Raw genomic sequence first — 23,183 nt, forward strand, 5'->3', positions numbered from 1 at the left:
TCAGATGGGATGGCGGGCCACATCAAAGATTACCATGGGCCAGCTTTGGCCCGCGGGCCTAGTTTGGGCATCCCTCGGTTTAAATGTTGAGAAAATTGCCTTTAAATTTGTTCAATTTCAAATTAAATTCTTAACTTTGCACAATTCTAATTACAAATTGTATTTTTATATATTTACAGTAGGACGTTTATCAAATCTTTATGGAACATGTTTATTTCATATTCAAATTATTTTTAAGATGATAAAGCAAGCTTTTTTTTTTTTAAACAACTTTTAAACAAGTCTAATAGACATCTGATACATGTCTAAACATAGACATCTTGGCTAAAATAAGCATACATTTGGGTTGTCCGTGAAAGTCTAATAGATACATAATCCTAAAAACCACCCCAAAATTAGTCATCAAATGTTGAATCTGCACTGTAAAACCCAACAGTCAGCTTTATCAAATGAAATGATTGTAGTTAACTCAATTGAACTGACAGTTCTACTCATTTGAAAAGAGTTTTCAACTCGTAGTACTTGTATAGATTTGTTTTTTTAACTCAAGAGGATTAGTAGCAATCGGCCTCCTCAAACGGTTTGAGTTACCTTATTGGGTTTTAAAGTACTCTTGGTTTGGGTTCTCTTTATTTATTGGGCTTTACTGTGCGCAAATTTCTTCATTTAATTAAATGGATTAAGTTCACAGTACTCATGAAGATTAGTTTTTGAACTTAAATGGTTTGTTGCAATCAGTTTCCTCACGGTTCGAGTTACCTTATTGGGTTTAACTGTTTGTTTGTTTATTGATAATTTATTTGACCTGTTTATTTAATAATTAGTGAAATTAATAAATTTTGGGCTATTCTTGGACATTTTCACTGACAGCCAAACGTTAGCCTCGTTTTAGCCTAGCCATCTGATCTAGACGTCTATTATAGATGTCTATTGAACACAGAATTGCTTGGGTGCCATACTATTGCCAAAGATATACTTGTGCAATACATGTCTGGTTTTGTTTTCCAAGGTCACATTAGTGTTGTCACATGAGATTACTGCTACTGGACACACAGTATGCATTTCTATTACAGGTCCAACTATAAATTTACCAGATTTCTCTGAGATTGTGTGCTCTATAGTTAATCAATGACCAAATCTGAATCCAGAGTTCATCTACAGATCTAGACGCAATTTCAATTCTTACAATCTACACTGTTCATCTGGAGCAAACTCCTTTTGGCACTGAAAGCAAGCTGCTTCGTTCAAGAAAGACTTGTCCTGCATTTCCCAGTATTCACAGTATAATCAGTTATTGCAACATTAAGAAATAATACATTTCCTTCTATTACCAACCTGCATAAAATACTGTATATCTCACTAAATAGAACATTTCGCTAAAAGAGGTAATATTAAATGTGACATGAGAATGTGCAATCCATCCTTTAGAGATGACACTAGAGCTCTGTAGATATAATGTAAGATTGCTTGGGCATTACGTTTGACTTCAGTTCTAATTGAATGAAGAGACCTCACCAGACACGCTTGACGTCAGCCCCTTCTCTGCTCTCCACTGAAGTCCCTGAATCCTTCAAATGAAAGTTTGAAATGCTTTTTAGCTGAAAACATTCGAGACCTATAACCAGTAACGTCTCGATTATTAAATCTGTATTTACATGATATATACTTTCTTTGTTATTTAGTAATTATATATGACTGCATGATAATGAGTTTATTGCCTTTAAATATTGCATTTTCAAGATGTCAGAAGGTGAGGTGCATGGTTTACAGGTCACAGTATGTCTGCTTGCATCATAAGATTATATATGTGTATATATATATATTTTTTGTTCTTCAGTTTTTGGTATTCATATTTTGTTTAGCATGGAAATCAACCAAGCTATTTTGCTCTTTCAAAGCTGATGCTATTTATGTTACGTGATACTTTTGTTTCATTGTTTCCATAAAAAAAGCATTACATATAATGTTTCTACTGTTATTGTCAGCCGTGTATCCCTAAAATGTCTGGCCATTTAACACATGCTATAATGCATTGGAAATTATTTAAAGCAGCATTTTCAGTGTTTCATTCAGGGTTTTCTCTAAGGGATACTGATTTCTATGGATTGTCAAGTATCATTCATTAGCTTGTATGTACTAACTGTTTGGTGGCTTTTGCAGCGTTTTCTTTTTTTATTTGTTGGTTTCTTTTTTCTATTTTATATATAACTTTTTTTTTTTTTTTTTTTTTTTTTTTACATTTATTTCTTTTTTGCATCATGTTTTGCATTGTTTTTTTTTTTTTTGTCTCGCCAAAAGGTGGCGACAGAAGCATTAACAGGCACCTGTGTTTCATTTTCAAGCAAAAACGCTAATGAGGTTTGTTGAACTGGACTCAAGACTGTTAAATAAGACCTAATTGTCCGTTCACGATCTTTCCTCCATTCACATACCGCATTAAAACATGCAGTTTCTTTACCCAGGTATGTCTCGTGGTATCAGTGAACATTACAACTCACTAGTGTCCTGTGCTGAAACAAATCCTTTAACCTGCTGAGCTTTCTGATTTCTACTGCGTGCGTGGGAGAGAAAAAACGGAGTGATAGGAAAATCATATAGTTTTTGCGTTTTACTCGCAAAACTGTTGTTCCATAAACACTTCCTGTTCATACATGTAAACCCTTCCATATTTTTTTGCCAGGATTCTTCCGTATTTTACCATTTGGTAACACTACAATAACAGTACATAAATAATGATGCAATAATATGTAAACTAAACATTACCGTGTTAATGTATGCGCTAATCATTCATGAACTAACTTAAATACACTATGACTCGCATAAATTCATGTGTGAATAATGGCTACCCTAATTACTTGTTAGTACATGTTATTAATATATTAATTAACAATTAAATGTCAGCTAAATGTAACCTACATGAACTCGTGAGCTGTTATTGTATGGTTATATCATGACTTTACTTGGAGGGGCACATCATCATTAACTCATCCTTAACTACTCATGAACTCCTCTTTAAACTGTTGATGTTGACTGAACACTTTTCTATTGTTATTCAGTGTGAACACTAGTTGGACTCTTAATTTACATATTAACACACCAGTATTCATGTACTGTTTTTGTAGTGTTGTCTAACATTCTATCCCGCTATCATCTAATCATTACGTTTTCTCAAATATTTCTCTGACATTTTTAATCTTGAAAGCATGTTGAAATTAATATGAAAATTCACTTTCTTTCCATTCAAGCTGTGCGTCCATCGTCGCCCTTCATACTGTATGCAACCTCGCGTATAATATTTACCCTGCAAAGGAGTTTCTAAGAAAAATATTTAATGTGAATTGTAATGTTTGTCAACTCTGCAATTGTGAAATTGAAACTGTTGAACATCCATGTTTCCTTTTTTGTTGGGAGGTTGTGAAATTTGGAGTACATTTGAACAACTGTAAACTGTTTACTTATTTTACTTAAATTTTTCATCCATAAATGCAAAATTTTGAAAACAGCTCATCAATTGATTGTCTTTAAAAAGGAGTCTAGCCACCTATGTAGAGGCTTAAAAATAATGAAGGGTGAGAAGGCTTTGATGTTGTATGATGTTTCAAGAATATGGGTTTTATTTAACCCCTTATAGAGTTCAATAAAAGTTAATTGTTTGTTTGGCTTTATATGTGATTTATTGTATATCTGACTTGTCTCAGTCAGTTTGTGAAAAATTATGTTGGAATTAAGTTTGGCCCAAATTATTGTTTTTGAAAGGCAACAGAAAGTAAATAAATAAATAAATATATGCAGTCTCAGAATAAGTGAATGCATGTATAAGCGCTGATTGACAGACGCGCTCCATTTAAAAAAAACTGATCTCAGTTTCTCTGTACACACCTTTTAAAGAGGAGCTAAAGTGCAGGACACTTTAGGGTTTGGGTGTGTGTTTAAACAAACAAATACATTTAATATGCAAACATATCCATCAAACATATCCATCCTGCATGTTTTTTTTTAAACAACTAACTCTTTTGAATGAGCACAAACATTTACTAAAGTAATCTTTCATTATTTCATACTCATTTTGTTTTGTTTGACAAAAGAGGCATGTACAGAATCCAATCTGGGATCAGTTTATCATACGGAGCACGCCTGAGGGTATCCTGGCAAAAACGGGAGGGTTGACGTGTGAAATGAACAGGAAGTGTTTGTGGAACAACAAATTTGCGAATGAATGCAAAAACTTAAATATATATTTTTCTATCACTACCACTGTTTTTTTTTTTTTTCCTTTGATCCATTTTTCCCCGACCATCACATCCCTCCAGATCTTCGTACTACTACAGATACTTTTTAAAAACCGATTGCATTTTAACAAACATTACCTTTGCTCAAAACAAAACGTCATCCCAAAACATTAATCTGCCAGTGCTGAACTCCTGAATTCAGGCACCTACATGAGGCCACAGGCCTCTCACAGTTTTACAGTCCAGTTCAATGAACTAAATGAACAGCATAGCTACATTTATCCCTGTCTCAAGCATTATTTGAAGAAAATATTTTCTTTTTCTATCATAAGAATAAATTCAGCCCACAGATTTAGTGTGGGCTGAGAAACTAAAGTGCATGAGGCTGCATGTGGTGCATATTTAAATGCATATATAAATTCAATATATGCAGAAATACATAATGCCCTTTTTTCATTCATATCCGTGTTTGCATATGTTTAAAAAGAGCTGTGTGAACAGTATTGAAATGTTCGAATGGACATTCTTTAAAGTTAGCTTCATACTATAATTGCTCATGAAAACTGAAGCATATAGTGTTTCTAAACACGGATGTGAATGAACAGCAAGAGCACAGCATGATGGCTGATCCATGTATTCACGTGCATGTGTGATTGTGTTTGGTTGCACGTTGTCATGCTTTCTTTGGTGTAGATTTGGAGCCCGACAGACCGTTCTCTGTGTTATCAATCCCTGAGGAGGTGACAAGGCACTCCTTACTGCAAAAAAAAAAAACAAAGAAAGAAAGTGAAATAATGAGAGACATTATAAATATAACAAAAAATATATCAAATATTTTGCAATTCAATTGTAAATTGTCAGCCAACAGTATTTTGATTCACCTTTTGCTTATTTGGCACACATAATTGAATAATTCGCAAGCAGTTTGATTGACAGGCCAATTATAATGCCGATATTCTGTGGCCCATCACTGTCTGTCATTTTATCCGACAAGCAAAGCAGTCAGACTAACCAGGTGCAGTAAGAGTTACATAAGAGATTAAATTAAAAAAAATTGAAATAGTGAAAATGTGTATGGGACTTACAACACCAACAGCAGGTACACAAAAGGATTTCATCTTTTTTTAAACTTACAGAAGTGATACAGATACATTTGTGTGGATGGATCACCATCAACTGTCAACCGATGGTCTTGTCATTTGCTAAATGGATAACTCAGAACCTTCCAACTGAACTAATCGTATCTGTTATCAGATCAGGGGTCCGTTCTTCCTACGTGGATTACTCAGTTAGCTATATTTGGTTATTGACGATTTGACACGATCCAGGATCGTTTCGTTCTTTAAAATTGATCCGAGAGTTGTTGTCATAGCAACAGTTCTGGTAGCTCAAACCTTCTAGGGAGCAGGCTCAATTCTTATAAACAGGATTAGATCGGGTCAAGTAAAGATCATATATATATATATATATATATATATATATATATATATATATATATATATATATATATATATATATATATATATATATATATATATATATATATATATATATATATATATATATAAAGTTATTAATAAAACTTATGCAATCTGCACTCCAAAATAAAAGTACAAAGACCTGGTGGTTCAAAGAGAACATTTATTGATATGAATTTTTTAGATCTCTTTACTACAATTTGTGTGTAATAGACATGCACAATATGCGACTTTAAAAAAAAAAGTAATAATACATATGCTGTCATAAACATGTTTTGATAGCTAATACGGCGGTGATTTGATGCTTCACAAAAGTTGCAGACAACTTTACCAATATCAAAATGCTTTTGTAAGCATCCAGTTATTCTTTACATCGATTAAGAAACCGGCTACTATAAAACTACTTTGGCTACTATAATAAAGTAAATCCACTCTAACTGTTAAACTAAATAAATTGTTCTTGACACATGAAAGGGTAAAGTCTGCAGCCCACAACAAAGGTGGAAAGTTATTGCTTATCATATTTAACAAACCGTTTACTACTAAATTTATGTCATTTTGCTCACAAGGATAATTGAATATTAATCGGATGATGTCATTACACTGCTGTGCCGTCAGCTAATCGTTGTATTGCTGATCATGATTTCGATGATCGATAGATCTGTCCTTCACAACACACGCAGCGATCTCAGATCAGTTCATCCAGACATTTTAATCTGATTTAAGCGAGGTACGAAGAACGGACCCCAGGACAGCCCACGTAACTTTAGTTTATGGAGTGACTTAACAATATAACCAGCGAACTACCTGAAAACTCTGAAGATGACAAGTGAGATGAGCAAACCTAAAGTGAATAGCCTGGATACCCAGATAAACAGTAAATTATTCATTACTGTCTCTTAGTTCATAGATGAATTATAGTTTTGTCTTGTTTGGGATGCCACCATTTGCTAGTGTTTGTGAATTATGTGTTAGGGAGTTGATTTTTTGCATTGATGTGATCCCAGACCTGTGAAGAGATGATGCCTAGGTATACTATCCATAATCTTGGACCAGGCCATATACTAAGCAGATGCTGTGGCAGTCATGGAGGAGTGAAACTGATTTCTACAGCAGCAGACCACAGCGGATGCCACTCCTGTCAGCTAAGAACAGGAAACAGGCCCACCAAAATTGTACAATAGATGATTGGAAAAATTTTGCCCTGTCTGATGAGTCTCGAGTTCTGCTGCTACATTTGGATGGTAGGGTCAGAATTTGGCGTCAACAATATGAAAGCATGGCTCCATCCTGCCTTGTATCAACGGTTCAGGCTGGTGGTGGTCGTAGTGTAATGGTGTGTTTCTTGAATCTGCAGCAACTGTGCGATGCGATCATGTCAATATGGAGCAAAATCTCTGAGAAATATTTCCAGTACCTTGTTGAATCTGTGCCATGAAGGATTAAGGGAGTTCTGAAGGCAAAAGAAGGTCCAACCCAGTAATAGTAAGGTGTACCTAATAAAGTGGCCAGTGAGTGTATGTCTGCTGCTGTTTGAGATCAGTATGTAATTTTTCTGAAAATTATTAACCATTTCCATGGGGAGTGCACAAATTCATAGTGGAGCACCATGGCTGATACTGAAAGCTTGTCGGACATAGAGAAGGGTCGGGCCAATGTAAAGGGTCAATTGAGTAACTTAGAGTAAGAGTTATAGTAAGGTGTTATAAATAAACTCACTTTTTTTCCTCCATCTTTGCGAGAATGAACAGGGTTAAGTTCTTTAGCAGCATGAAGGTCATTAGAAAAGCGATGAATCCGCCAACACAGGAGGCGATGATGATGGTGAGCGTGTTATCGACCACCTTTACTAAGAAAGCGATAGCAAGAGAAAAAAAAGACAAAACAAGAAGCGAGTAGAGTTATTTTAATAGTGACCTTGATATGTACTATGTGAAATATGTGTTCATCCTCCGTCACTCCCACTGCCCACCACACTTACGTTCCTCTACTACATAGAGAGTGAAAAAGGCGCTGTGATTCCTGCCCTTCTCTTTGGGGTTTTTGCCGAAGCAGGTGTAGACGCCTGCGTCCTCGAATGTGACATTCCAAAGCAGGATAGAGATGTTATTTTCTTTACTGGAGCCAACATACTCCACCCGCTCACGGTAAATTTGCACCTTGTTTGGCTCCATATGATCAGTTGGAATCACAGAATCTGCCACCTTATTAAAAAAAGGGAACTCTTAATTATAAAGATAAACTGAACATATGTAAAGTTCTAGCTCAAAATGTATGTATTTTTTTATCTTAACACACCATACTGCTTAACAATATCATTAGCTTTCTCTACTAATAGTATTTAACTCCATGACTTTAATGCTACAGTATGTACAGATGCTTTAAAAACCAACTAAAAACACCACACTGATGATGATCTTGGAATGGATCTTGCAGCATCACTGAAAAACTAGTCAATGCAATGATTCCTATGAACTGTTCCCCTTCCACCTCGTGCGTCCTTGAAGGCATACAAAACCAGCTCAAGATGAAGAGAGGCTTTCTATTTATACTACATCCAATCAATGTCAGACTCGCATTAGAAACAGTAACTCACTTCAAAAAGATGTTTGAAGTGACTTACCTTTTTGGTAGGATTTTGTAAAACTTTCAAAATTGGCAGTCAATCTGACAAAAAGTATGTTTGCTACACTGCAACCAGATGGCCAGGCCAGCTATGTCCACTAAACTCTGTTGATATTTTCACTAAACAATATTTGAAACTCAAGATGGCGCCAGTTGTATTTTTATGATCACACAAACATGACCGTCTGTACAAAGTTGTCATAATCTATGTGAGAACTGTAGTTTAACTCATTTGTGCCCAAATTTAAAAAACGGGTTTCATACATGTAGCCTTGTTAATAGTGTCCTATATGAACATGTTTTGCATTTATTTTCTCCAGGTTTTTTATTCTTTTTTTTTTTTTTTTTAGAAAATTGTATTTGAATATGCAGCAATAGTTGCCGGTGGGCAAATACGTTGTAAGAACCCTTCAATGTAGAATTTAAATAGGAGGAGAACATTTAGCATTTTAACTCAAAACAACTGCTTTCAAAAGATTAATTCATATTCATGAAGACATTTATTATGTTTAAAATTAGAAAACCATTTAATATGAGCCCCCCAACACCCCCCCCCCCAAAACCATTTGTCTTAAAGTGTATAATCACATACTAGTTTCCCCCAACAGACTACTGTGTCAAAAAGATAAATGAAAAAATCATCTAACAAAAATATTTTCAGTAAATCTCACTACAGACTTTTGTAGACATCTGACAGAAATAGTCAGACAGCTTAGTACAAATAAAGCTGCTAATTCTGCTTATGTTTTGACGATCCTGATGAGCTGAGATTTTGAGAGATTTATTGAGTTTTAGTTGAATTCTTATGGCCATGTCCACACGTACACAGGTATTTTTGTAAACAAAACATTATTTCTCAATTTTCTAGAAAACCCCCTGACAAAAGTTTTACAAAAATGTGGGTTTCAATGACCTAATACTATGTTTTTGTGTAGAAAAAAAACAGCAATTTTGACAATATCTATGTTTGTGTGGACAGCAGGGCCTAAGGTTGTGACTCAATTTGGTTGTAGTGTTGTGTTTTTCTCAATGACTGTAAAAAATATGGACGACGCGACAGCCCTTTTTTTCCATTGAACGCCTTGAGGGCAAAACGCCTGCTTGACGGGCACAAACTGTCGCAAAAGACTGCTGAAATTGGAGCCAGACATGCGCAGAAGGATTGTCTGATGGAGCCAGAGGAGGAGCCGCGAAAATGAGCAGAGTCGAGCTTCCAATCAAACGCTTTATGTAAAATCAACTACGCCCCCCGAACTTCTCAGCATGCGTTTGCTGTCATATCAACACAAATGGATGTAATAACGTTAACAAATATGAGGGTTTTATATATTCAATCGCGCCAGCTCCAGGCCGCAGCGCATAACTTACTCGCGGCATCGCGGGCTGATTCCGGCTCGCATGCGGCAGCGCCTGCTCGCTCGGCCGCCGCATCTGGCTCGATTGACTCGGACTGGAATCGGGCAGTGAGTCCAGGCATCCGGAGTAGGTCCAGCAGAGGTAACATTAGTCAGTCTGAGCTCTAAGAGATAAGTCTCCGGCAGGCGAGAATGTAGCCGGAACTGTGTTTTGCTATCTGGGTGGCTAGGCGTGCATCAGCAAACTAATAAAGCCCGAAAAAAGCCCTGAACTTAGCGAAAAAAACAGTGTTCCACCAGGATCATGTATGTCAGAAACTATAGTTTACTGCTGAACTCATTTTGTCATGGTAAAATAACACAGAAATCGAATAATAACATTTCAGTCTACTTCAGTCTCCTGCCGAAGCTCAGACGCCGCGCTTTGAGAAACTGTCAATCACAGCTGTCAATCACGAGGACACGCCCAACATTAAATTACTGCTAAAAACAAACTGTTTACAAAAATGAAGATCTGCACCTATTTCAGCACAATAACCAGTGCCTTAATCGACCAGAACTATCTTTCGGGACATTTTATTGCAAGTGTAAAATTTTTTTTTATTTGGGCTCAAGTCTCCTTCATTAACACGGAGGAGGCGGGCTTTATGACTTGTACTGCAGCCAGCCCCCAGGGGGCGATCTAACAGCCGAAACCTTCACTCAAACGTAGGCTTGCGGCACACTTGGTTTTTCTTCAGTGATTTTGCTTTTTAACCACAGGAGTTCATTATTCTCTGGTCAACCAGCACTTTAACACTGCTCCAGTGTTATTTTAACTATTTGTCGGAGTGGGACCAGTGGGAGATGTTAATCAGTTAAATTGTAATATTTATATGGGGTATTACGAAAGCAAAAATCAATAATAACACATAACTTAGATATATTGACTTAACACATTATCCCCTTATTCCACATGGTTTATGTGCTTACAAGGTATTTGCACATTTGACAAAGTATGCAAAAAACTGTAGATCTCTTGAAAGATCTATTTTGTTTGGATGAATCTAGAGACCTTCATGATTATGTTGATATACATTTGTGAACAACAAATTATTTTTAGTACCATGAACATTGCCTTTATTTGGGAGGGTTTGCCTCCATTTTGCATCCTGAAGTTAAAGGTCTCATGTGACAGGAAGTAAATCAATTCCTTTATTTCTTTCTTGAGGTTTCTATTATTTGGTTGTTGACTTGCTTGTCATTGACAAAATAAATATGGATAACATGTAGACCAGGGGTGCTCAACCCTGTTCCTGGAGATCTACCCTCCTACAGAGTTTAGCTCCAACCCTGATCAAACACACCTGAACCAATTAATAAGGACCTGAACAGCACTTGATAATTACAGGCAGGTGTGTTTGATATGGGTTGCAACTGAAATCTGCAGGAAGGTAGATCTCCAGGAACAGGGTTGAGCACCTCTGATAGACAATTACTCATAAAAGGACAATAACAACTATGAACTTTGGCAACTATAGTTGCCGGTGGGCTTAAACCAAATACATAATAAAGCTGATTTTTTTGTATTATTATTATTTTTTATGTTTAATTGTGATAGGACAGTGGAGGTAACAAACAGGAAAGTATTGAGAGCGGAGAGAGGGGTCGATAAAGGACCTTGAGCCGGAAATTGAACTCGGGCCGCTGTGAGCACCTATTTGCTATTTGTAGGCCCACTTAATTACTAGGCTATTGGCGCCGACCTTTAAGCTGACTTTCTTAACATTCTTCTTATTTATTTTTTTCAGGCTGAAATTATAATTAGCCTAATAAAGCAGGTTTTTAATTGTTTTTGTGATTAAACCACAAATTATCAATTGTTTTGCTACACTAACCACTTTTTAAGCATGATGTTTGAAAATAGAAATCAATACCCACAAAATGCATGGTTACTACATTCTTCCTGCAATAAGCTATGATTAACTTTCTTAGGGTTTGTTGGTAAGTACGTGGTTTGAACATTATGTTTTTGCGATTGTTCAATTTAACATCTATTCATGGTGGATTAAAGTATTGCAATATCCCAGGATTACCTTCTGCATGGTGCCATTGTCATTGAACTCCCATTTGAAGTATAGGTTGGTGATCCCAATACAGCTGGCATAGGTGCAGGGCAGAAGGACTGTGCTGCCATTTACCGCTTCCAAGAAAGGCACCTTGCCCGTGTTCATTTCCAAAGCATGAACACAACACACACCTGAAACAAAAAGACAAAGTAGATTAGCAAGGTCAGATTTTGAAATACTAAACTAACATACACTAAATAAAATAATTAAGTAAAAGGTTTTGTTATGGATCATTTAACAGACGGTTCGACCCCACACCTAGTAAATAGTCCAGGGTCCTTGGGTATCAATGCTGCGTACATACAAAAACTTTGCGTACGCCAGATTTCACGCTCACATTTGGATATACTAATGATGAAATTAACATAAGAATGTGCGTTGATCTGTGCCAACTTCATATCTGGCTTACGTGTATTTCTTGTGTTTGTTGGTTTTATTTCCATTGGCGACTCCTAGAGGTAATTATGCTAAATTGCACACTACACTAAGTATCGCACCAACAGTATCCTGGCTACTGGTTCTGGATCGTGCAATGCAAGCTGTATCGGATGGGATCATTCACATGTCTAGCAGGTATATAAGGTTTCCATACCATGCAGTTGACCAGCCAAACATTAAAGCACAATTTGCAGAAATCCAGGGTTTTCTTAATGTAATTGAAGCGATCAACTGCAGGCTATATCGACTGCTATAAAGGTGCTGTCTGAAGACGAATTTGCATACGCGAATCGGAAACATTTCCATTCAATAAATGTGCAAATAATAGGTTATGCTCAAATGCGTGTAACAAATAATGTAGCACGGTGGCCTTGGTCAACCCATGATTAATTCATCCTCACAAACAGCATGGTTGGGATGAGGCTCCAAGGTGGCAGTGTGCGCAATATGTGGCTTCTTGGTGAGTGATGTATTTATAAGATATTATTTCAGCTAAGTTTTTATTTTATTTTATTGAGTGCAATTATTTAACTGCATATCAGGAGACCGCTGTTATCCATTAAAGACGTGGCTGTTAACCCCCCTCAACAAAACACAAACTGACCAAGAGCCAATGATGCCCATTCTTGCACTTGGACAGTTGTAAAGCGGGATTTTTTGTTTGTTTTTAATTCCGGAGGAAAAACTTGCAAATAACACAGTTTTTCTCCGATCTACCTCCGATAAGAGCACCTCCGATTCACATTCTGTGAAGTTTCTTTTCTTGCTTGCTTGCTTTTGCCATTGCTTTCTCGTTTGGTTTTTGCCAAAAGTAAAGTCATCACCACATTCATAAGGGGGAGGAGGCAGGGAGGGGTTTAGCGCTCATGTTGTGCTCAGTTTCACAATAATTTGGATGTACAAAGAGAATATGTGTGGGATTCCGCGTATGCAGTGTTTCATACATCTGATTTTTTTACTGCGAATGCACATTTACAGCTTTGTCCATACGCAATGTTTAAGTATTAATTCAATGCAAGTCTTTGTACATGAGGCCCCAGGTGTGTATCTTCTTAACCATCCATCAGTCCCCTATGATCACCACCTATCCAGTCTCAGTTAAAAAAAAAAAAATTTCCCACTTCTCCAGCTCTTCCAGAAGGATCCTAATGTGTTCCCAGGCAAGGTCTCTGGTGACAGGCCAGTCTAAGGCCCAATCCAAATTCAACCACTTAGCCCTACCCCTCGTTTTGGAGGTTCCCGTGAAGGGGTAGGGGTGTCCCAATTCTCTTTAGCTTAAAGGCGTAGGGCTAAGGGGAAGGGGTGAATAACCCTTTGAACAATGGTTTTTCAGGACCACACTCGAAACCAAAGGGTAAGAAAGTTTCCCAGAATACACCAGCCACAACGGAAGGATCGCTGCACCAGGAGGCAAAGAGATCCACAAATTATTATTTTTTGTCCTTATTAGGAATTTTTACAAGCAAGCATATGTTTTAATACATTAATAATCGTGTTTGTGTTTTACAGTCCTGCTTTAAAAAAATTAAAAAATAAAAACACTTAATTTCGTGATCTATATTCATAACTCTTGTACAGCAGTCCCGCAACATTCTGACACTCGATGACACTCAAATGCCGTCAAATAAGTTTAGTGGCTGAGAATGACCTTTTTGCAGTGTGTGCTATAATGCTAATGTTGTTTTTGGTGTGTCTACATAGATGAATATGGCCACTGTGTAAATTTGCAGTATAGTTAAGATCTTATTGCCACATTAGATCGTTATGATAACAATATAAGCCTTCAGTGATTTCCTGAAGGTAAATAAAGCTGGAATTACTACAGCAGTAGCGATCCTCTGATCACAGTGAAGGGGACTCTATAATGTCAGTGAGCACCGTCTTTCAAATGAGATCTTAATCTGAGGTCAGGACTCTCTGTGGTCCCTAAAAATCATGGCACTTCTCACAAAGAGCGGGGGTGTAACACTTGTGTCTGGCCAAATTCCCTGATCATACTTCTTACTTCTTCATACTTGATCCCTGAACATTACTTACTACTACTACTTAGGATGTGGAAACAGGCTCTTTACACATGGAATACCACCTTACTGGGAGAGGAGGAGTATGAAATTAAGGGTTTTAAGGCCTCCAGTGCCTGTTGTGGGGGTAATAGACCACCAGGTAGTGGACATCAGAGGTTGACCACCCAAGATAGGTAAAGCTAAAACAAAATCTCTGACCTGGGAAGAGTTTGGCGCCAAATGAAGGGAAACATAAAGGGTTCTTCACCAACATTGTATATAGTGGATTTGGGGAAGCATTGACCTTGACTGGGGATGTTGTCGGGCACTGAAATCAATTGAAGATCTTCTTAATCCCAGTGACATACTGTACCTGCCTTTTAAGACGCAGATAGTGGGGTGGCAGAAGTTGACTTATCCATCACCTAATCTGAAGCCACTGAAATCGTTTGCAAGCTCCAAAATTGGATGAGATGGGGGTGAATGAGATCCATCAACCAGAAGGTTTGTTTTAACTACAAGGGGATCACAGTCCTCAGCCTTCCTGGAAAAGACTATGCTATAGGGTACTGGAGAGGAGAATCCAACCAATAGTACAACCTCAGATTCAGGGGGACCAATGTGTTTTTGGTCCGGGCCCTCTCTAGAGTGCACGAGGGTTCATAGAACGCTGGCCAATCAATCCACAAATACATACATCTTCTTTACCAATTTTTATTTTATTATTTTACTGAAGTATTGTGCATTGAATGCTGCCAACCTTTGAAATATATTTGCTCACATTTAGCGTCCTGTACAGTCATCATCTCAGCACTCAGACACATATAAATAAATAATGCCGAAATCTTCTTAAGACTAACAAGAGAAGTATCAATAAATAAAAATAGCTGAGTACGAAATTTTAAATGTAACAAGTCTAAGACAATATAGCAATGTGCTACAATGCCAAAAAAAAAAACAGTTTCACAGCGGATGCAGAGCTGAAAAAAGGTTAAACAATGGTTAAAAATGCCTACCAAAATAATAAATATTCTGTACACAATTATACATATGTTGGTAATATACTAAGTAATAAATGAATACATCCAAGTAATAATTGATCATTAAAACAAATATTACTTCTATATGTAAATATAACACAGAGATAACAAATGAACAGACCACTCTCATTACAGAACAGTTCTGTAAGTTGTTTTCTGCCATTCAGAACACAGATGATTGTGGAATTTGAACATGTCAGCATGTGGTTTCGCAAGGTTCATATAACAGCTTTTCACATTTCATATGTGGTTCTACAGAGATACTGTTTCATCCGCATAGCAGCTTTTTGGTCATCTATATTTAACTTTTCCATGTTTACCATGTTTACTATATTGTTTTTCACTTCAAATTAAACCTCAAAGAGGTCATTTTTAAAATAATAACTCTGTAAATTATTTATTAATTAGTTTGTTGACATGCTTGGTACAGTAGTGAAACTGCACATTGATATACACTCACCAACCTCTTTAATGGGTAAACACATCCAAGTGTTCTTCAAATTTACTTAGCCAGTAGCATTAAAGCAACTCAATGTATTTAGGAATATTGACATGGTCAACATAATCTGCTGAAGTTTAATCAAGCATCAGATTGGGAAAACAATTATTTACATTAAACATGGCCTGGTTGTTAATGCAAAATTTACTGGTATTACAGAAATTCTTTTTTACATATAACCATCTCTAGGGTTTAAAGAAAATGATCTGAAAAAGACAAAATAGCAAGCGAGCAGCAGCAGTGTTTGAAAATGCCTTTGTCAAGTCAGAGAAGAATGACCAGACTGATTCAAGCTGATAGGAAGACAACAGTAACTGAAATATCCACTAAATAAACAGTAAACCAAGATCTGCAGAAGAGCATCTCTGAAAACACAGAACCTTGAAGCAGATGAGCCACAGGAGCAGAAGACAATATTGGCAACACTCCTGACAACTTCATTACACAAGTTTGTCCTGATGTGACTCTTTTGCTGCAACATTTAGATACAGGATAAGAATCTAGCATAAACTATATGAAAGCATCCTGCATTCCATCAAAAGCTGCGGCTGTTGATGATGTAATAATGTGGAGGATATTTTATATCTGTTTTAACATGTCTGTGATGTATTTTTGGGCCCTAAGGGAGGATTTTAAGCAGAAACGCATTGGCATTTATTTTATTTCAATAAAATGTTCTCCTTTTATTACGCTGGAGTTCTCTATTATTAATATCTTTGCAAAATAATCCACACACTTGTATGGTGGTTGAGTAGTCCAGACTTTCTCTCACCACAGGTTTGTTTTAACCAAACTATTTAAGGAATGTTTCCACCATCCTCTTGAATTTATGCCATACAGTAAGACAAAAATGGCTTCAACAAGGAACTAGTTAGATGTATCTAATAAAAAGGTAAATTAATAACATACTTGTACAGCCACAGCCATATCACCCCATGATCGGTTACTCACTGAAGCTAAACAGGGCTGAGCCTGGTCAGTGCCTGGATGGGAGACCACATGGGAAAGCTAGGTTGCTGTTGGAAGTGGTGGTAGAGAGGCCAGTGGAGGGTGCACAACCTGTGGTCTGTGTGAATCCTAATGCCCCAGTATAGTGATGAGGACACCATACTTTTGGTGAGCACCTTCTTTCGCATTAAAGAGATGTGACCCCCGTGACCCAAGGCCATCTTTCCACCATCGGCCCTTGCAATCATCCCCATCCACCAAATTGGCTCTATTACTGTCTCTCCACTCCACCAAGAGCTGGTGTGTGGTGAACACAGGAACCTTTGTCCTGTGGCTGCCGTCGCATCATCTAAGTGGATGCTGCACACTGGTGGTGGTGTGGAAAGACCCCATAATGATTGTGAAGCACTTTGGGTGTATGGCCAGAATAAATGTGCTATATAAATACACGATACATTCCATTACGGTGCTGTACATTTAACTTTTCAACTGTATCTACAAATGCATTGTTGTATACTGCATCATTCCATGTAACCAATAAGATGTGGTGACCTTACAAACACACCTGGACTTCTGATATCTGTGTTCAGAATTATGTGTGTGTATGTGTGTGTGTGTATGTGTGTAAGAGAAAAAGAGAAAGTGCTGCGTTTACACAGCTGTGTACTTCGTCAAGAGAAGTTGCATGACCAGTGCAGTGGTCCTTAAACTGTAGCCTTTCATAACATTTTAAACCAAGGAAACGAGTGATCGTAGAAACACTGCAGACTCATTGTTGACTTCTCATGTTCTCTGTAAGAGATACTGCACTTCCGTTATAGTAAACTGCTACTTTACCACAGAGAAACATTTTTGTGCACATAAGACAGGAGAAAACAAATCTTTGTGTATTACTTGTTTCAATATTTAAAATTTACTTAGCAATAAAATAAAGGACTTAGGAGGCATAAATATTTATCTTTAATCTACTCACAAACAAAACATCTAAGCATTCCAAATGTGAAATGTGAAAACTTAAATTAAGGAATATCCCATCCAATACACAATGAAACACACACAGCCTATCAAAGCCAAACTTTAACAATAAAACACTTCCTTAAACCTCCTGTTTTTTTTCTAAAATGACCCCAACATTATCAAACATTAGCCATTTTCTATTGTCCTATTTTTCTGAGGGCTGCATATATTTAGGGCACAATGGTTGTCTTATAGGTCAATTTTGACAGGCCAGCTATAAAAATGTTTTACATCAAATTACAGGCACACACATGAACACTCCAAACAGCACCCCAAAACACAAACATATAAAACCACAAACTTTTCATTTTAAGAATTCGGTCTTGCTTGAAACCTTCTACATTTATTCAGGTACCTTTAACATTAGAAAATATAAACCTTTACTTTAGTCGAACCCAGTGGTGCACAATAATTAAAAATTGTTGAAATACTGACCACAGACAAGATATAAACTCTGATATATAGAGTTAGTTTTGAAGGCGGAAGTTGTTTCTTCCTGCAATATAGATCTGAGAATTCAAATTGAATTTTGCAGCTTTATTTTAGAGTTTTAGTAAAGATGAGTGATTTTTGATTATTATAGGATAATGAAATACACTAGCTGACAATGTGCATAAAGATCTTCAGAGTGGATGGCAACATCAACAGCCTAGAGGTATCAAGACATTTGTGCTGCCCCTTACATCACAAACCACAGGAGAGGGCAAATTCTTTAGCAGGATAGCACTCCTCCTCATACCACATCAAAGTTCATGAACGCAAAAAAGGTCAAGGTGCTCCAGGACTGGCCAGCCCAGTCACCCAATATAAACATTATTGAGGATGTCTGGGGTAGTTGAAGGAAGAGGCATTGAAGATGAATCCAAAGAATCTTATTGAACTCTGGGAGTTCTGCAAGAACACTTTCTTTGCCATTCTAGAGGACTTTATTAATCAGTTATTTGAGTCATTGCCGAGATGTATGGATGCAGTCCTCCAAGCTCATAGGAGTCACACACAAGGTAAATTTTTTCCAATTTTTCCCCCAAAAATTATTTTTACCTGTATATTATTTCTGTTAAGTGACAAGATAGTCTTAGCAAAGTCATACATACTGTCCTAATAATAAATCAAGCCTAAATAATCATAATCTGCAGGCCTTTACCTTTCATATAAGCCACTTCTGATACCAAATGATCAACTAGAAGTCAAGTTATTATTTGCTGTTCCTAAAATTTGCATTTGTCAGGTAGTGTACAATATTCTATGATGACCCATAGGTCAATGAAATATACAATATTCTAAGATGAACATTTCAATACAACGAGAAAAAAAAAAGAAACTTCTTGAGTCAGATTTGGAACAACATGAAGGTGAGCAAATTATAACTCTGACCGCAGTTTCCTTTGCGTAGCTCCGTCCCTGGGGGGATATATGCCTCAGAAATTTGAGCCTGTTATCTACTGCTGACTTTACACACCACACCAACACTATATTCTACTGTACGGCTTCACTGCAGTGCAACATTTTGGGGCTGGATTCATGCACATGTGTCTGTGTTCAGGACATCAGAGAGCTGCAAAGACCTTGCAAGCTTTGCATTCTCTTCTGTTCTTGTCAGTGGGCCTGTATGATGCAAGTCTAATGGTAACACACATCCACATATATTTTTGCTTTGCACTAAAGGAGCATCTTACCAATAATGAGTGCCAGCAGAAGACAGGACACACTTCCTTCTGACGGAGCTCCTCTACTTCCTCCTCCTCTTAGACGCCCTCCGCTCCGTGACACCATCCTGCTCTTCACTTTCTTCCCCTTTCCTTTTGCTGTGTCCACCAGCCCTTCTCAGCAGTTCTCGGTAGTTTCCCGGAAGTCTTTGTTCCCGAAGATGCTGCGTGGGTGGCAAAGACTCCTGACTTCTTCTTGGCAGAGCGTACTAGATCAAACTGTGCTTACAGTTTTTTTTACATCAAGCATAAGACTCCTCCTGTCAAAGGCCTGTCCAGGTCTCAGAGGTCTGGAAGATCAAGAATCTGCTCAGCGGTGAAGATAAAATTTCAGAACTCCATATAACTCAGTTATTTGGGTTATTCGTTTGCCCTCTGACCTGTGAAAAAAGGAATGTTTGAGGGTGGCTATCCATTTGTAAATCCTTGTATAAACAATAATCAGACATTAACTATAAGCAATTTATAACCTCACCAAGAGGGATGAGCAAACAGAATCCTGTCATCAACTGTCATCATTTACTCAACATCATGTTATTCCAAACAAAAAGTTAATCTTCTCACAAGTGAAGACATTTTTATCAAGGCTGAGTGATTCTTGTTCCTCCATTAAGTGTCTATTCAGCCCATTAATAAACTGAGGTAAAAAATATATCAATTAATATATCAAACATGTTTATTAATTATCAATTGATTGGTTAAATGTGATTTCTCTGAAGAGATAACTGCTTTACATTAACAGTACATTTAATTTTAGAAATAATATTCCCATATAAACTTTGATTAGCAAACAATGTTTACAATATTTACATGTGGTTATTCCAATATTCAAACTTCTATAAGAACCACTGAGGTTTGTTCTTGCACATAATAAAGCAGGTATTGTTGATCTGTGTTTTTATATAAATTAAAAATGCAAATTATTTAAATTCATGAAGCAAGAATTAAGTGTCTCAAGAACACCTAAACTGGCTGATTTATATGCAATTTTAATTTAATTATTATCATTATAGTCATCACATCATCATTATTAATTTAATTTCTCCAAAATCTCCAGATATTTCCATGAATAAACTTTCAATGTCTCAGATTTTATTCAATATTATCAATACTTTATATTAGGGTGAATAAATTAAATATTAGTGTGAACAAATGATGGCAGGACTTTCATTTTGGATAAAAACAATAATATTAAAAGTAAAATTAATATTTGCTGAATTTATGTAATTAAAAAACAACAGAACTTCATATACCCTTGTAAATATTTCAAGTACAAAGAAGCGAAAAGGAAATCCCATATCTTGGTTTTGCCTGCAGCTCCCATATAGATGAACACTGAACTTTTACATTTAAGTCCATAACTTATAAATGTACCTCCCCGACTGTTAAGCAAATCAAACATGCGCAGCTGACAAAAGAACTGTGTGCTTCTATGTTGAGTCAGCATGTGTGTGTGTGTGCGCGCGCCGTACCTCTGTTGAGCAGGTAAATCTGTGTGTCCTGTCCGGAGAAGCAGAGGGCACCAGTCCGCAGAATATGCCGTACACAAATACGCAGTGCTTTGGTCCCAAGCCTGCTCAGACACACAAACAAACACCCTCTGCCATGCACACAGACACACACACACTCTCACCGACGCACCTTGTGAGAGACACACACGCAGTCCAGCCGCCGGTAAAACACAACTGAAGAGCATTGAAGCACTGGAGGTCTGAGGACAAACTGCAGCGAGTCTGTTCAACAGCAGCCCCCCCTTCTCTCTCTCTCTCTCTCTCTCTCTCTCTCTCTCTCTCTCTCTCTCTCTCTTTCTCTCTCTGTGTCTGAAAAATCGGCTAAAATCTGGCTCACACTCAACTTTTCCCCTCCTTGGCTGAATGCCTGTCCCCCCCTTCCTTCCTTCCCCTCACCCCGTATCTCTGCTCTCTCTCTTTGAGCTGTAAATGTGGGTTCAGGTTGTTAGGCGGTGTTATTTGGGGTCCGGAATCTCTTCTGCATTGCAGTTTTTGGAGAGGCAACAGTTTCAGACAGAAACAGCAGGGTCCTCTGGCATTACACATGTCGGGATACCAATCAACTAACGGTGACGGAGTAACAAGAGTTTGTTTGACCCTTTACAAAAAGAGTGACACGCATCACGGTTCCGTTAACACACATGAATGAATGTGAAATGACTGTTCAAGCATGTCGTGTGTGTTTTCTCACAAAGTGACAGCGACTTTTGAACGTGTGTCCATGAGCCTCTTTTTCGTCATATCCATGACAGACGGGCAGAAGTGAGTTTCGTATGACTCTGCATTTCTCAACCCCACCCCCTCTGGTATTGATAATAGGCTGCACCAGCAGTGTCAGGTTTTTCTGGATCAGGGATCGTCATCTGAAACCCACCGACTTTCTCTGCTTGGACATTTGTGTGACTCCTATGATGTAACTTGTGTACTGTGTGAAAGGGGACGCGATGCTAAATGTTATAGGTGAAGCGAGAGATAAAGATACATTACTTCATGGGTGTTATAATGTGGTAGCTACAATGTGCCAAAATGAACATACACTGTGAAAATTTTAATAAAAATCATGACAACAAATGTGTTGTTAGTCTACTTTAAATGAACACACCAAATTTTGGGGGACATGTTTAGCCAATCAGCCAATCTCTGGGTCTGGCAGGAGCACTTGATTAGACCATTCACATTTTTTTTTTGTCATTTAAAAAAAAAAAAACTTTTGATAATTTGAAGCAACTTTTCAGACTTACTACATGTAATTACAGAATAGGCAAGCTTTAAATAGCAAAATGATCAAAACACTTTTTTTCCTACAATTTTTTGGATGCTAATGGTCTAATCCGATGAAATAGTTTATGCTAAGCTATGCTAAAATGGGCTTCTGCTCAGGTATTAACTGAATAGATTACAAAATTGTAAAACTCAACTGTTTAAATCCACAGGAGCTGTAGATGAGTCTATTTTCAAAAATCTAGTGAGCTCCTTTAAATTATTGTAATAAGTTAATTAGGTTAAAGTTTACCTTTATATTTTTAAGTCTGTTCGACTGATGTAAGTTGAGATGAATAAAAAAGGTTAATGTGATTGAAATAAAGAAATTTAAAGACCACAGGAGTTTTGTAGAAACAAGACAGTATGGTTATGTTAAACAGAGAACCAAGGATTTGTTATTTACACATTGAAAAACAGCACAAACTGTTCCATCAATAGATTTGACTAATTATGTCAGGCTTATTTCCATCAGATGTCTAACAGGGATTGTAAGAGTGCAAATAAATGAGTTGGTAAATTAAATAAATAAACAAATTCTCTGTATTTACAGAGTATGAACATGAATTCCAGCATGACATTTAAGTATAAAGACGTGTAAAAATAAGTCTGAAAATTTTTTTTATTTTTACATCTGTTAAAAATAATGAAAAACATTTTTTTTTCATTTTTCATATATATATATATATATATATATATATATATATATATATATATATATATATATATATATATATATATATATATATTTAAAATAATAGACATAAAATTAAAAATGAATGTGTTTACATTTAATACAATCTTACATGATCAATTACAAATTTTTGCATATTTTACAGAAAATAAGTATGATTTATTTGCTCATTTTACTTCTGTCTATTATTTACTCATAATTATATATGCACACACATTAATTTTCTTTTCAGCTTAGTCCCTTTGTTAATCTGGGATTGCCACAGCAGAAGG

General features: G+C 36.8%; 1 protein-coding gene across 1 annotated transcript; it reads right to left on the minus strand.

The window, feature by feature from the left end:
• Positions 1 to 4,657: 4,657 nt before the first annotated feature.
• Positions 4,658 to 21,151, minus strand: scn4bb (sodium channel, voltage-gated, type IV, beta b). Its single transcript, NM_001077573.1, has 6 exons — positions 20,919 to 21,151; positions 19,417 to 19,826; positions 11,763 to 11,926; positions 7,689 to 7,911; positions 7,427 to 7,556; positions 4,658 to 4,987 (listed from the first exon to the last, which is right to left on the minus strand). The coding sequence occupies exons 2-6, from the start codon at positions 19,511 to 19,513 to the stop codon at positions 4,903 to 4,905; spliced, it is 699 nt and encodes a 232-aa protein (NP_001071041.1). The 5' UTR covers positions 19,514 to 19,826; positions 20,919 to 21,151; the 3' UTR covers positions 4,658 to 4,902.
• Between the last annotated feature and the right edge of the window lie 2,032 nt (positions 21,152 to 23,183).

Source organism: Danio rerio, chromosome 5, assembly GCF_049306965.1.
Source record: "Danio rerio strain Tuebingen ecotype United States chromosome 5, GRCz12tu, whole genome shotgun sequence".
Classification (NCBI taxonomy): domain Eukaryota; kingdom Metazoa; phylum Chordata; class Actinopteri; order Cypriniformes; family Danionidae; genus Danio; species Danio rerio.